At 39.3% G+C, this 16994-nt stretch overlaps 1 protein-coding gene across 1 annotated transcript in view; it reads right to left on the bottom strand.

The window, feature by feature from the left end:
• GDAP2 (ganglioside induced differentiation associated protein 2) overlaps positions 1574–16994 on the bottom strand; it is a 75839-nt gene continuing 60418 nt past the window's right edge. Inside the window, exon 14 of the mRNA XM_021090826.1 lies at positions 1574–13061. Within this exon, the coding sequence (XP_020946485.1) occupies positions 13014–13061 (48 nt within the window). The 3' untranslated portion in view covers positions 1574–13013. The remainder of the gene's footprint in view (positions 13062–16994) is intronic.

Below are 16994 nucleotides of genomic sequence, written 5' to 3'. Positions count from 1 at the left end.
GACAATAGCGAATATTTATGAGAATTTTAGAACGATTAAGTTATGTGATCCTTACAGCAACTCTAAGTATTCTTTATATATGAAAGAACTGAAATTCAAGGAGGCTAGGAAATGAGTTCAAGGTCACAAATGAGACGTGATGCCTATGCATCTAGATGCCAGACCAATGTCACTAACGGATAGCCCATTGAATTGGCAGAGTTACACAATCTTCCCTGCCCTTCCAAACCAAATCCCTGATGTTACCTACGGCTAGTTTCTTTAGTTCAAAAATCTTTTCCCCTTCTGTAAAATGAAGGAAATACCTAGCTTGCATAGTCATTGTTAGGATTCGAGATAACATATTTACAATGCCTAGTACCCTGTAAATGACAGCTACTAGGATTTCATTGAATACATTTTCATAAGATGCATACATAGCAAATCTGCTGAGGCAACTCCAGGGGCAGAGGGAGGTGGTAGCTATAAGAGCAGAAAAAACAGTAAAATATGTCCCCTAGTCCCTGAAAGGTCTATCCATCAACCCTAGGTTACCAGGTGCCTCAATTAGACAGCTTATCCTCTGGAGAGGGTTTCTGTGCCCCTGGAGAGGAAAGCGACAATGACTGTTGCTTAAATTGGGATGAGGGTTTGGTAATCTGCCCTGGAAGGCTAGCTCTTTGCTGCTATGCTAAGTATGGCTTTTCCAGGAGACTCAACGCTCCGGACGTGGGGGGGCAGCTGTCAGTGCAGAAACAGGAGAGGCAGCAGTTTGAGGTAAGGGAAAGGAAGTAGTTGGAAGTTGTACTCTAGCATTCTCTTCTCTGAGAAAGGAAAGTGGGGAGACTGCGGCACAGGAAAATGCCGCGCCACCACTGTGAACCCCTAGGACGGTGACCGGGGGAAATATCTGCTACCAGATTGCTTTGAAGTCTAATCTGGTAGCAGTTACTTCCCCTGGTCACCGCCTAGGGGTTTCCCTTTCATCAATGGACAAATATGACTTGCTTCCTACTGTGGGTCAGGCACTGTGCCGAGTGCTATAACTGTGTTTTCTCAAGTGACTCCTGCAAGCATCCAGTGAGGTAGATACTGCTGTCTACATTTTACAGACGTGAAAACTAAGGCTGCGAAGGCTAAGTGGCTCTACACCCAGAACAACACAGCAAGTGAGCATCAGTCAGGATCTGAATCCAGCCTTTTGACACCAATTCCACTGCCCTTTCCATTACTCCTTAGGTGCCACCCCTGGCTGGTGGCTTCAGTAGGTTTTATTCAACAAATGTTTATGGAGACTCTGTTCTACTGATGAGTGCAACACGAAATGTCCTGGAGGACACACGGCACAGGAGGGAGGATGGCGAAGACGGGGAGGGGTGGGTTTGCTTTTAAGAGGTTGAAAATGGTCTGAAAGTAGCTAACGGTGATGGTCTGCACCTCTGAATGTACTAAAAACCAGGGAACTGTACACTTTAAATGGTTGAATCTTAGGATATGTGAGTTGTATCTCATTAAAGCTGCTAAAAAAAAAAAAAAAAAAAAAGGAAAGAGAAAATAAAAATGAACACACCAAAAAAGGATAAACTCCATTAGATTAGAATAGAAATAGAAGTCTTTATACTCAAAAAGGATATAATGGAGGATTCTAGTATAATTTGATTTTGGTACATGTTACAATAAATTATAAACATAAAAGCAGAACAAGCAACCGCCCCTCCCCCAGAGTGTTCTAACACTGTGCCATTTTACTACTGAGACTAAAAAATGAGATTCCTGCCTTTTTCCCGTTTCTTGTGTAACTCCTATGTGAGTTATATGAGGTTCAAAGTTGGATTTGCTAGGACAACAGATCAACAAAAAGGATTCAAGAAGAAAGTATTAGCACTTCTTAGTTCTGGCCTTGTACTAAGTGCTGTAAAAAGCAAACAACATGCAACATGCTGGACTTCGCCTGGCAAATGTTAGGGTGATTTTTTTTTCTATGAATTGGGAAGCCAGCTCTAAATGCATAGGACTGTATACAAATTTAGGCTTAAATGTTCCTATTTGAACTAAAATGTGAGTGGTTTTGGCTTGCTCCTTTCCTGGAATGAAGGCCATAATCATTAAGGTTGTCCAATTTATTTTTCAACTTAAAAAAATTTGGTGAGCATAAGGTAAACCACCTATAACAACAATAAACATACCTTAATTAAACTGGAATTCTAAGATTATAATTTAAGAGAAAGAAAGTCACATAAGCTGATATTAGGAAGTGACTTGAAAGATGCTTTTAAGTCCAAGATGGTGTTCTTAGGGCAGTACGTAATTAGCCTTATCTCTGATAACTTTCTATACTAGCCACGTAGGATTAAGAGAAACAGTATTAAACAGATAAACTCAAGGCACTGAAAGATCTAGATACGTTTCTAAGTTACTACATAAAGCCAAAAACTAACTTCAATGTGCATATATTATACTTACTAAATGAGGCATTAAGATTATACTACTAAAACACATTCCTGAAAGGTTGAAATCCAAGTTATTTTCTGGTTGAACAAAATTATTTGACCTACAAATATCTGGTTTCTCCTATTTCAATTAATCTAAGCTAACTATAGATGTTATGACTAAAGTCTTTAAGAAGTTAGTGTCTCTCAAGGTCAGCAGGTTAGTGGATCATTTCTGTGTATAAAGTTTGTAGCCTGATAGTTCATAGATTAAAATCATGGCTGCTGTCTATATGAGGGCTTACTAGGACAAACACTACTTGTTGACTCTGGAAATGTTTATTTTTCTGGGCTTACTCATTTCTAAGGAACACTAGACTATATGAATTAAAAACCCTCTCACCATTTCAAAGGGCTAAAGTCCTCAGTGTGACTAAAGAAGGACTGAAAGAGGATGAGTTCAATGGTTACAGCTCAAAGAGCTGTATCTCCTTTTAGTTATTTTTAAAATAAACCCTTAGTGTGAGAAAATATCCATTACTTGCTAAGTGTCAGGTGTTATTTAACTCTGTGGACGTTATCTCTGGAGATACCCTCACCCCCATCGTACAGATGAAGAGGTGAAGGGACAGAGTGAGTAATCTGGCTAAAATCATACAAATAATCACAATCATTTGGAGCCAGGATTACAACAGTGACTCAAACCTTCATGTGGACGTAGATCACCTGGGGGAAGCTTGATAAAATGCTGAGTGAGATGCTGTAGCTCTGGGGTGAGGCCTGCAAACCGGCATTGCTAACAGGACAATACTCTTGATTCACAGACTTTAAGTAGTAAGATAAGTTCAATAAACAGCATCTGGATGCCCGCCTAGTCTGTCTGCTCCAGAGCATGTGCACATCTGGTGACAGGGCTTCGATTGAGAGCGGTCCCGAGCTATGCCATGGGGTTTTGTTCCAGGCAAAGTTGTGATCATGTGCCAATGCCCTTCTCTGACACTTGACATCTCTCTAGGGGAGCATTTCTTTCATTACAGAGTAATTTATTTCTACTTGGCTGGAATATATTTTTCATGGCTTATTTTTTTCCAGCACAGAATAGACTGCCTGGATTACTGGAGAAAGCTGAGCAGCACCAAATTCCTATCCTGGACCCACAGTTAGACCCCATTCCTTACCTCCTGACGTTGCAGTTAGGTGGAGCCCATGACCGACTTCTAAACAGTGGAATATGACTGGAAGTGACACGTGCCACCTTCAGGTCTGGCATAAAAAAACCTTGTGGGCAAGTCCTCTGGGTTCTTTCCCATCTGCCAGATTCAACTAGAAAAGCGTGGATCCTTTGAGAGCTACATGTTGAAGAAGATGGAGCCACAGAATTGAAGGAGTTTAGGTCTCTGCATCAGGACTTGGAGAAGAGCTGCTTGCTCACCAGCAATCTGCTCAGACTTTACGCAATAAATAAATTTCTATTGTGTTTAAGCCATTATGTGCTTTCAGTGTATTTGTTACAGCGGCCAGCATTCCTTTAACGTATGGATCCTTAGTAACTGTTCACTGAATGAGTGGAAAAAGTGGAACATTTCTCTGTATTGTGCTCTTGCTCACTGATTCAGGAACACGTAACCGAGAGAATTTTTGTGCCATAAAACTAAATGTCAGAAAAATGGGCTCATAGGTAAAACTTCAGTTTCTCCTGCAAGAGCCTCCATAATTTTAACATAGAGCTTATTGTGGCACTTGATTGGGTAGCACTGCCAAAGTCTGTGTAGTTTCCTGGGTGGCATACATTCAGCACATTCAGCTCAGCATTTCCTCAGTGTTATTTGATTTCCAAAGAGGTAGGCTGCTTTCTTGATCAACTTTGCTAAAAGGAGGAATTTTTGTTTAAGAGGTGGATAGTGAATGGGAGTGAATGGATTATTGGGTAAAAAGCTAAAAACCTCAAACCTATAACTTCAAATTAAATCCACCTCCCACCCCCAGGTATTTTCACAGTCCCTGAATGATGACTGATAACCTCTGCTGAACTCCTGAACTTGGTCTTCCCCTAGAACTTGGCTGAGCCAAGGGCAACGTCAATAAAAAATAAATGATTAGAAAACCCTACTTTGGAGGACATAAGAGGGAATGTCACATTCAAGTAGCTGCGCATAGTTAAATCAAAGAGCTCTAGCTCTAGCTGGCAAGGTGCTCCTCAAACTACCTACAATCCTCATGATCTGGCTCTGAGTCCAACCTGCCTTAACCTGCCTGGGCCTCCATTTCTTCATCAGTAAAATAAGAGGGTTCTGTGGTTCTCCACTGTTTAAGAACAATGCCTCTTTCACAATAAATTTTAACACCTACTTTACTATAGGAAAAAAGATTCTTAGAAAATATAATTCACCTAAAATGTTTAAAATAGCAAGGACGTTATCATTTATAATTAGCATTTCAAGATGAAAATGCCAGACACGTCTGAACTGGAAGACATAACTGTCAGAGGCTTTACATACATACTTACAAAGAGTACATTTGGATTTTTAAAGAAGCAAAAAAGAGAAAAGTTAAGTCAACCAGTCTTAACATTAATAAGAGAAAGAGGAAATTAACTTGAACTGAAGTAGAGCTCACAACCCAAATCAAACAGCAGATCGCTAAAATGGAGAAAATCAAGTAGACCTGGGCTGTACCTATAATGTGAAGCCAGAACAATTTCCTTATGCTGCGATACAGGATGCGGCAGGGAAGTAACACAGAAAACGCAGCTTCTGTCTTGATAATGCACATGTACGGAAAGGCATGGCTTCACTGAGCTTAAAGATTATGCTGATGGGGGAAAAGAGGCTGGATTGGAAACAATCAAAAATTTCCACAACATAGATTATTATCTGGCATATATATTATATACATATGGCATAAAGGGAAGTATTTTTACAACAAATTTTAATAAAATTCAATGACAGCCTCACATTTAATGTGTCCCTGGTAATTTCTGCAAATATTTTGGTAAGTAGGGAAAGACGTTTAATTTGATACATACTATCTTTGTTAATAAATGAGTTCTTACAACTGTCTTCTGGTATTTTCTCCCTTCACCCAATTAGATAAAAAAGCAAAACAAAAAAAGGCCAGCCTCCAGGTATGCGTGTTCATTTTTCAAAACTTCAGATTTTTTAAAATAGAAAACTAGGAAAAGCGAGAATATAGAAACTATTTAAAAGGAGAGTTAGAACAATTTTTGTTTTTCGTTTTTTTGAACAACAGTTTGGTTTTTTTTTCTTTCTTTTTTAGGGCCAAATGCGCAGCATATGGCAATTCCCAGGTAGCGGTCTAGTCAGAGCTGCTGGGCTACGCCACAGCCACAGCAACGTGGGATCCAAGCCACGTCTGCCACCTACATTACAGCTCATGGCAACACCGGATCCTTAACCCACGAAGCAAGGCCAGGGATCGAATCTGCATCCTCATGGATACTAGTCAGATTTGTTTCCACTGAGCCACGACGGGAACTCCCAGAACAATTTTAAAAAATATATTTTACAGGTGAAAACTAAGATGTCTGTGTATTATTCTTCAGACCATCAAGAAATATTATGATAATACTGGTGGGGGAAAATTATTTTTCTGCCAAAAAAAAAAAAAAAAGAAAAAAAAAAGACTCAGGGAGAATCTCATGTTACCATTAGTTATGAATCTTAAATGCACAAGTTGAGACTAATGATCCTAATATTCTTTCACTGGACCACAGCCTAGCATGACAGATTTTAAAAGAAATTTACCTGTAATCTACGTCAACTTGATTATTAGCACACTCCCAATCATTAAAAGGAAACTTAGTTATTTCCCTTCAGGGAGACATTATTAATTTTATAATACAAATTTAACATTAAATAACTTTTAAAATAAGCAACTTACATTGACGGTCTATATTAGATTCTTTTTTATAAGAGCATGAGCTTTGGAGTCAGACTTGGATTTGAACCCCAATCCTACAAGTCAATACATAAGATAACACATACAACGAGTTTAGCAAAGTTGAAGGCACAGGGTATGTTCTCAAATGTCAGTTATTATTACTTCTAATCAAAGCAATGATAGCTACTATTTCTAAACACTACGCATGCTTTATGATCATGATTGCATTTATGTCTCTTAATTATTCAATGAGTATTACTATCCCTGTTTAATACATGAAAACACTAAGGTTCAGAAAATGTTGAGAAACGTGCCCAGGGTCTGAACCCAGGTACATCAGAAGCCCAAGAACCAATTTTGTTAATCACAGTGAAAAATATTGTTGGGGGGGCTGGAGAGAGAGAGAGAGTGCAGTGGAGAGGGAGAGAGAGAAAGAGAGGAATTATGCGTCTTTGTGGAGTGGGAGATCCATGAGTTTACTATAAGAATTAGACATTTTTTCATGTTGATGAACATTTTAAAAATAATTAATATTCATGTTCTGGATGATCCGGATAACTGCCTTAACACCAAATGTAGCCAGAATGTTTCAATGCCTAGGTTTGTACATGTCTTTACTTGCATGTTAAGCCAGCTTCTGCTTTAGTTGTGTAAGGCTTATGGAGAACAGAGGCTGACTTAATAGGAAAACGATGCATTCAAGCTAGAGGACAACCAAATAACATCATTATGTGTTAAACAAAGGAAAGTAATAGTGTGAATGGAGAAAAAGAGTGGAAGAACTGAGTCACCTCCTAGCCCATGGTCATAGGTGTATGCGGAACACGAAAGAACCTGCACTCTGGTACTCACACCATAATAAAATACGAGGGACAGTTTCACTTTGGCAAAACATCATCATCCACCATATTTCGTTAACGTTATTTTAAGTTGTATTCGTTTTAGTGTTGCTTGTGTCTAATCTGTACACTTTTGGTTTTATATTTGTGCAAGAGCTAAAAACATAAGGCATTCATATATAATATATAAACCTAGATACCATTATAACAAAATAAAGTAAAAACTAAGGCGCTAAAAGAATTTCTCCTTATTAAAAGCGGATGTGCATTATTCAAGTCTGAGAAACACTGCGCTATTCCACATTGCTTGTGTGTTTGGGTTTTAGCAGATCACTTAAACTTTACCACCACCTACCTCACAGGCTTTGTAAGAAGATTAAATGAGATAAGGAATGTGTGAGTGTCCGGCCCACAGAAGGAATTACAATGATAGTGCTGTCTCCTTTACCAGAAACAGGGGAAATATGGAAGCTAGATATAGTCTAGGTGCTTTTACTTGGAGTGTGGTCTTGGGACCTGGAGCACTGATATCACCTAAGAACTTTTTAGACACTAGAATCTCAGGCTGTCCCCAACCTACTGTATCAGAATCTGCATTTCAACATATTCCCAGCTGTTTAATATATGCACATTAAAGTCTGAGAAGTACTAGTCTAGGTCTCCATAGAGAAGGCTGACAATAAAATTCATCACATTTTGTACTGCTCTGTAGGCTAATTTTTTTTTTTTTGTCTTTTTGTCTTTTCTAGGCTGCACCAGTGGCAGATGGAGGTTCCTAGGCTAGGGGTCAAATTGGAGCTATAGCCACCAGCCTACCCCACAGCCACAGCAACCCCAGATCCGAGCCACGTCTGCAACTTACACTACAGCTCACGGCAACGCCAGATCCTAAACCCACTGAGTGAGGCCAGTAATCGAACGTGCAACCTCACGGTTCCTAGTCAGATTCCTTTCTTCTGCACCACGACGGGAACTCCTCTGTAGGCTAATTTTGATGATTAGAGAAATGTCAGGTGTAATTGGCCAAAAAAGACTGTACTTGGCTGAGGTTCAATTTAAAAATTGCCATTTATCACCCAATTCTTAATGGCTGTATTTGCATAGAGGTGGACTCTCTTTAAAAAGGGTCTAACTTCTAATTCATAAAGAACAAAATATATTTTTAAGTACAAAACATTCATAAAAGCTTTCTGAATTTTGAACAAATTTTAAGATCAAATCAATCAAAACATTGTTAGGTCTCCTTTGCCCAACAGCAATTAAAATCATTTACATATGTTAAGCTCTTATTTAAATATTTTGGTCCACAACATCTGGTTTGACAAAGTCTTGGCTCAGTTTATGATGACTATGTGCTTACACTAACAAAACAACATTACCAAAAAAAAAAGTAAGACTGTATATGCAAAATGTATTAGTTTTAACTGTTCAACAAAAATATTAGATCACATTCAGCAGATATGATTTTGTTAGTATAATTCACCTAGAGAATATCTATGCTTTTCTTGAACTCAGAGACCCTATACGTTTTTTTTTTTTTGGTCTTTTGTCTTTCTAGGGCTGCACCCATGGCATATGGAAGTTCCCAGGATAGGGGTCTAGTCAGAGCTAAAGCTGCTGGCCTACGCCAGGGCCACAGCAACACCTAGATCTGAGCCGCATCTGCAACCTACACCACAGCTCACAGCAATGCCGGATCCTTAACCCACTGAGCGAGCCCAGGGATCGAACCCGCAACCTCATAGTTCCTAGTCGGATTCGTTGCTGCTGCGTCACAAAGGGAACTTCCAGAGACCCTATACATTTAAGTCATGCTGTATTTAAAAAGATTGAAAGATAACTGTTCTTGGAAGCACAGAAAACAAAGATAACAACTAATACTGAAGAGAGCCACTCACATCTAAAATGACCTTGATACCACTGGCTCAAAGACTATTTTGGTAGAATCAAAGCTTAAGCTAGGCTTTTTATTGCTCTCTGTTCTCTACATCTGGGTCATATAAGCCATATTATAATCCCTATAAGGCAACCCTTAGAATCTCTGGGTTTAGGATATGACCTAGATTACAGGTAGAACCCACCTTGACCCTTCAGGGTCTCAGGCGATCACAAACCAAGAGTCCATCCTATACCACGAGGTATATCAGCACCCGTACAGGTGAAATATTCCAGTGCATGTGGATTACAATGACCGTAATTTAAGAGAACCACAATCTGAAACTCACTGGCTAACTCCAGTTTCAAAGGGGGTTTACATGCTACCTGGTAGTCCTTTCGTTCTTAATACAATCAATCCCTGTTCCTAGAATCATACAAGTCTTCTCTTTCTGCACTTCAAATTTCAATAATTTATGTCCATATATTAAGCAACTTAAACTCTATATACATAGATACACAGGCAATGTATCAAGGGAAACACAAAGAGTGATTTTTTGCTTATACTGAAACTACATTTTCTTGCTTTCCTATTAACTGCAGCAAAGAAAAGATGAAACCATTACCTACAGTTTGAATTGACTAAAAAATATCTAAGCAAACTGAGGAGAGGAAGAAAGAGGTAAGCCATGTTCTTCTACTACATCCCTCTAGAGAGGGATGATTATTCAGATATTTTAGGATGATTATACTCATCCCTCTCTAGAAATGGAAGATATTTTAATCATTTTAAACTTCAGATATTTGATTAAAAATCTACACCCATTTATCCTACTAAAAATCCTCTAAAAATCCTCTGTTAATCAGTTTCAAACTAATGTAGACGGATTACCTTTGGAAAAAATAAATATAAAAAAGCACCAGCCAATGACATAAGATATATATTAAAGAAAAGAAAATCTTTAAAACATGAACCGCTTGGTCTCTAAGCCTCAAGAGTCTAATAAATACTGAGGTTTTGTTTTGTTTTGTTTTTAGGGCCGCACCTCAGGCATATGGAAGCTCCAGGCTAGGTCAAACTGCAACTGTAGCTGCTGGCCTATGCCTCAGGCACAGCAACGTGGGATCCGGGATCCGGGCTGCATCTGCGACCTATATACCACAGCTCATGGCAACACCTGATCCTTAACCACTGAGCGAGGCCAGGGGTGGGACCCACATCCTCGTGGATACTAGTCGGGTTCGTTACTGCTGAGACATGATGGGAACTCCAAGACTGAGTTCTTTTTCTAAGAAGTCATTTTTGCTGTCAAGAAATAAAGACATAGATGAGTTAAGAATGAACATAGGTAAGAATCCAAATATATGCTGAAGCAAGTAACAAACTTGTTTTAAAAATCATAGGATGCCTTTTACGAACTGATTCATGAATTAACTTAATATTTTATAAGTTGTTTCTGCCTCAATCCAACTAGCATTTGGCCTGACCAAAGTTCAATAAAATTAAGGGCTTGCTGGTGCCTTGAATTAACATCAGATGCTCATGGTCCTCTTTATCCCTTTATCCTCTAACGTGTCCTTAAAAGTGGTGTGTTACCTAGGCGATCTAACCTTTGGAAAAAGGCAGATGTATACTGAACGTTACTTTTTCATTTCAATATCAAGGTCATTATGTTCCCCGCCTAGGATTTAGTATGTTGAAACAACTCCATTACATAATACTTCAGACAGCTCTAAAAGCCTGAACTTGGTCCCGTATCAAATTCAGTTTCATTGAGAAGAGCAACATCATCTTTTGTGACCATCAAACTACCAAATGCAGTTGATATGTATACAGTCCCATGTAACCTTTACCCTAGGACATCAATGAAACATTCTTGCTTACGTTACTCATTGTTAATACACTAGTGTCAAGATAGCAAGAAGCCATCCTTTCAACGTTATGGCCTATATATAAGAAATTATACATACAAATTTGCTTCTTTTCAAATAGCAAAGTAGCCTGAATGCTCTATTATTTATAGAGGAAATGATTCAGGCCAGATGCCAACTGAAGGTAGCCAGGTCCACCTTTAACAAAGAAAAGCTGGCATGTTTTTACAACTGTTCCCAGTGAAAGGATACCTCAAATATGAACTCACAGTTGACTGGAGAGGATGAGGTTAATTTTTTCAGATTTTTTTTAAAGGTTAAGGCTCAAGGGGTTAAGGAGGAATGTTTTGAGAGGAAGCTTAATATCAAACATTTGACTGGCTGTCTAGACCTGATGACCTAGGGAACATAATAGGAAGTCCTTAACAAATAAGCATATGTAAGGAACAAGTGGTATTACTTCTGGGCACAAAGCAAATGTGTCCATTACATGCGAAAGATAAGACTGCTTATCTAAGAAACGTAAAGCCCCTTTTTGTTTATGTGGGAAAATAGAGGATGGGGTTAACACAACTACAGGTGGATCTCCCTACCAAATCAAGAAAAATGTTTATCGCCCCGCTGAAGAATTAATTTCAATACAAGAATGGGATCCTTGGAAGCGTCAATCCTGAGCACACTGGGACAGGAGAGTTCTACCTTTTCTTCTCTGAACTGCCAGTATACATGACAGGGTGAGGGGGATGGGCGGTTAACGGAAGAATCAAAAGGAATATGAAGACACCCAGATGGAAATGATAATGGTTTGACCTTCATGCAAGAAGTAATGTTTAAAAGGGCTAACAGCTGCCTCTCGTTAAAGTGTAGCACTGGAGGAGGAGTAGGCCAGAAGAAATTCTGGACCAAGCGTAGGAAGGACGTCCTAACAGTTGGGATTTTGCACTAACAGCTCTTGTCCCCAGAAAAGGGAAATCACTCAAGAGGTGCCAAGGACAAGAGGAGTGCCCTGCAACACTCCTTCAAGTGTATTTCTTATCATTTAAAGGCTAAATGAAGACACCCCATCACACAAACTCTAGTCCTAGCACTTTTCATCCAAGGTCATCAAAACCCTTCCTAAGGGCTACCCTCAGGATAGCTCTGTGAGATAGGTCGCATAATGCTAATTTTATTCATTAGCAAGTTAAGGCACAAACAAAGCCTGAGTGGCAAAAAGGAGTCTGGAATTTTGTTCACTGAAACACACTTCTTTCATCTTGGGGTAGGCAACTCTGCGTTGCCTTGAGACACACCGCAAGGATGCCCTCCCATCATTCATGCCTCTGGGAAAGCAGCTCTCTAAGCTCACTGAGAGAGTCTTTAGCAGTTGCCCTCCACTGAAGGCTTCTAATGTGTGCACTCCTGTCGAATGAGGAGACCAAATCACCTAGAATTATAGCAAAAAGGCTCAAGATACAGTCTTCTTGTTTCCCCTACTGTGGAGACTAGACCAGTGACAATCTGAACGAATCATTTAATACAAGGAAGGTCAGTCCTGAAATCTTAAGTCTTAACTGGTGCAGTAAAAGTCCGAGACCCCTATTTCGCTAATTTGATGTGTGTGACATCTCTATATCCTTGATCCCAGACAATTCTCTTTTAACATAACCAAATGGTCTGTATAAGATGTGATGCCAGGATCTGAAGCAAACAATGCATCGGGTCAGCGTACGGTGGTTCTATATATTTTCAGAAACACTTGAGTACACAAAGAAAGCGTGCAAGGTTAAAGAGATGATGTGGACAACACTGTGGCTTGTCTAATGGAGAATCCAGTGTCCTTTCAGGAAACTGAAGATACTCAAAAATTGCTCCCCCATTTCTATTAAGGACCCTCGAAAAGTGAACATTTTCATTTGATACAAATATACAAATTTAAAATAAGTGTACAGTTCGGAATGGCCTACCATTTTCAGAGTGCTTATGTGCCAGAAAATATACAGTCAATAAAAAAATACCAGAGAGGTGGGGACAAAAGGCTCTCTGGATCTGTACAGCAAAAATGAATATCCCTTCAATAGGTAGTGATCTGTGGAGAAAGTGGCGTCCTTAGAAACCAGGAGCACGGAAAGACAGCAGGTCACAAATCTGGTGATGGGGGATAAGATGTATAATAAGGCCCATTTTCCTGTAGAAAGAAAAAAAAAAAAAAAGACAAGAACAATAAATACTATGATCACTGTAACTGGGACTATAAAAGTCAACGATAAAACAGATGGAAAATGTCTAGCCCAGGCCTGGCCTGGCCCTGAGCAGGCCTGTCATCAGAGTTGGCGTCACGCACGCAGTGGGAATCAGGATGATAATATTTAAAAATACTATTACCATTCTTATGTGCCAGACACTTAATCAGCACTCTTCTTTCATCATTCCTTTATATCCTCACATGATGCCGTAAGCAGGTTAACATCCTCATTTTACAGAACAGGAAACTGAGCATCACAAAGATGGCATAATTGCACGTAGGTCACCTAACTGGCAACCAGAAGAGCCTGAATGTAAATCCACGTCTACCCAAATCTAAAAAGCCCAGGTTCTTTTGCATTAGACTATGATGTCTCGCCGTGGGCTGAATCTCTGAGTTATGAAACAAAAATGATCACTGAGGGATTTAATAGCGGTAACTGTGCTGGCGGAAACGAGTCTTTTCCATGACATGCCTGAGTGGGAAGGCTTTCAACAATTACAATTTTTAGGGCATCCAAGATCAGGATGGAGAATAAATGCCAAACTTCAATGTCAAGGGTAGCAAGCGACGAATCAGTGTAAGGGGACATTTTCTGACTATATTTTGGCTAACTTTATCTTAATAAAAATCAAGACAGCTAGCTTTATGGTAAGATGGACCTGAAATCAGATTTATGAGACTTATGACTCATTTTTTTTTTTGCCTTTTCTAGGGCCGCCGCTCCTGCAGCACATGGAGATTCCCAGGCTAGGGGTCTAATCGGAGCTATAGCCGCCAGCCTACACCTGAGCCACAGCAACTCGGGATCTGAGCTGCGTCTGCGACCTATACATACCACAGCTCACGGCAGCGCCAGATCCTTAACCCACTGAGCAAGGCCAGGGATCAAACCTGCAACCTCATCATTCCTAGTTGGATTCACTAACCACTGAGTCACGACAGGAACTCCTCATTTCTTGTTATTAAGGAAAGTATTTCTTTGACAAGTAACCTGTTTTTCAGTAAACCGTAAATAAAAAAAATGCTTAGCATGAATGTCGGATAGCAGATAAGGAGAATGAGAGGCAGGATGAAAACAGCATTGCTTTATGGTTTATTTACATTACTGTTATTATGCAGCATTAATTCCCCCAGTCTTAAACATAGTAGGCAGTTAAATGTTATTCAGGTCACTGAATCAAAAGCTCTGCCATTCTTCAGAGCAAATGCTCTGGAGCAGAAATTGATCCTAGAACCATAACCAGGAAAACGAGACTATCCAGGAGAACTTACTTTCTGATTATAGATCTGAGCAGGCAGCAAAAAGATTAAAAAAAAAAAAAAAAACGGTAGAAACAAATCCAAGGATTGGATACACTTTTTGAAAAGAATAATGCAAAACATTTGTTTTTGTATTTTAGAATTTCCTACCAAAAACTGTTATACAGGAGTTCCCACCGTGACATGGTAGGTTTAGAATCTGACTGCAGCAGCTCGGGTCACTATAGAGTTGCAGGGTGGATCCCCATCCTGGCTTAGTGGGTGAAAGGATCTGGCACTGCTGTGACTGTGGCATAGGTCACAGCTGTGGCTCAGATTCAATCCCTGGCCTGGGAACTTCCATATGCCATGGGTGCGGCCATAAAAAGAAAAAACAAACAAAAAACAAAAAACTGTTATTCTGATCACTCCAGTATTCTCAATGTGCATGGAAGCTGTACTTAAGACACATGCTGTAAGAGAGAAATCTATTCTGAAGTTCAACTGAAAAGAAATGGTTCACTATCCATCTTTTAAATTTCTCCATTCCATTCCACTGCAATATTTTTCTAGGTTTCTTATATCTACATTAAATTGTGATAAAGTAAGAAGGGCAAATCTAATTCTTAATACTATGAAAAAGCGCTTTTATATTAATCTCACAGTGTGGAAAAGACTGACAAGCAATAAAATATTTTCTCTATTTCTGGAAACGATCACAGAACTTTGAAGAACTATTACCAGGTAAATCTGTACACTCTCTACTTTGATTGTATTTATAAAAATGCTAACTCCCTTTCTGAAATGGTCTCAGTACCATTTTGATCTAGATAGGTAAAAATTACCTTCTAACTTCCTTCAAAGCTCCCTTTAAACCTATAAAACTTTCGTCACTATTCTAAGTCCCCTAAGATTCAGAAACACAGAAGCTCCTGAAACTTGCCAACAACCAACACCACATCATACCTTCGCCAAATGAACAGCCTATTTTGGGCAAGGCACACTTCGACATCATGATAAAATTAACCAACTCGACACTCATTTCCTCTTCTCTAATCATATTCTTAATTCTTCCTAGCAAAAGGAAAAGTTTTCTTTACAAGGTAACATCCAACCACCTTCCATACCTCCACCTCAATGTCCCACAGGGCACTGCAAACTGGACAGACCACCTGTCCTCTCTTCTCTCCAAGCCCCACCCCTGCCCCAATGCTTTTCCTTCAAATTGCCTATCAGGGACGGTGGCAACACCATTCTCTGAGTCTCCTAAAGCTAAAACTCTGGTGGTCACCTTAGGCATCTTTCCTCCTTCATTCCCTGGCAGTAGCCGGCTGCTCAGTCACCATAATGCTATGGATTGCATTTCCTAAAATGTCGACTTCTAGATATCTCTGAGATCTTCAAACCCTTGCCATCATCACTACCACTGTGGTAGCTTTAGTCTCATTTCTCCCCGTGCTTTCTCTGAAAACCTCTTACTTGTCTCCTTGCCTGTCGCTTGACATTCTTTAACCATCTTTCTAAACAGGAACATAACGGCGGTTCTCCCCAGCAGGACGCTCCCCACCGACCACAGAGGAGCTAAGGTACTGCAGCATAACACATAAAGCAGCATCTAGTGATCTGCCCTCTGGCTGCCCTTTCCACATATCTCCCGATAGCTTCTTTGTTTCCTCCCTCTTTTTATTCCTCTCTTTGGCCTTCATATGTGGATGGCCTAATACCTCAATCTTAGAAAGCTCTAATACTGCTACGGAAAGATGATCCAGTGACCGAAGTGTTTGATTATAGGTTATTTAATTTTGATTAACCACATTATTAATTAGGCCTGTATTTGATATATAAAATACAAAAAACCCCCGATAAAACCATGCACACAAAACACTAAAAACCAAAACCAAGCTTGAGTGTAGTGTTGATATTTGATGAAAACCTGCTTTCTAGGCCCTTAAGTATACAGAAAATGTGTTGGCTTAAAAATCGACCCTTTGGGTTTTCAAACCAATACAACTGAACTTATATATTTCTACCCCAGAAAATAAACAATGAATCCGGACATCAGTATTGAGTCATTATTCCAAATTGTTGGCATCAAAACGTCACTGCCTTTCACATTTCCAGCTATCCATTTTTTAAAAAATACTAAAAAGAGTTATGTATAATTCAAAGAACATAATAGGATTCATTTTCTACTCTAGCAATCTGCAAGAAATAAAAACTGATAATCTTTTTCCCTTCCCGTACATTTACCAATCTTTCTATTATTATCCAGTCACTCGAATTACAAATCATCTGTGCAGAAGCGAAACATGAAATTTTATTAGCTATTAGAACACACTAAATACGTTGCTCTTCACATAGAGTGAAACAGAAATCATAACTAAAATCAGACAAATGGTACAGAGAAAATGTCTTGTAGAATATTTACTTTGTACATGGTTTACACTAATTAGGGAAGAATAATTCATTTTGAACTTAATATAACCTTCAAATACATTCCCTAATTCATACACAAAGACACTGAATAAGGAGATTGATAACTTTCGGGCCAAACTTGTTCCTTTTTTGTTTTTGTTTTCATTTTTAAGTGATAGTGTGACTAAACACAATGGAATAGAGCTTTGATGAAATTTG

The sequence above is a fragment of the Sus scrofa genome, chromosome 4, assembly GCF_000003025.6.
Source record: "Sus scrofa isolate TJ Tabasco breed Duroc chromosome 4, Sscrofa11.1, whole genome shotgun sequence".
In the NCBI taxonomy this organism is placed as follows: Eukaryota; Metazoa; Chordata; class Mammalia; order Artiodactyla; family Suidae; genus Sus; species Sus scrofa.
Note: the sequence above shows the minus strand (reverse complement) of the source record. Positions and strands in the feature narration are given on the sequence as shown.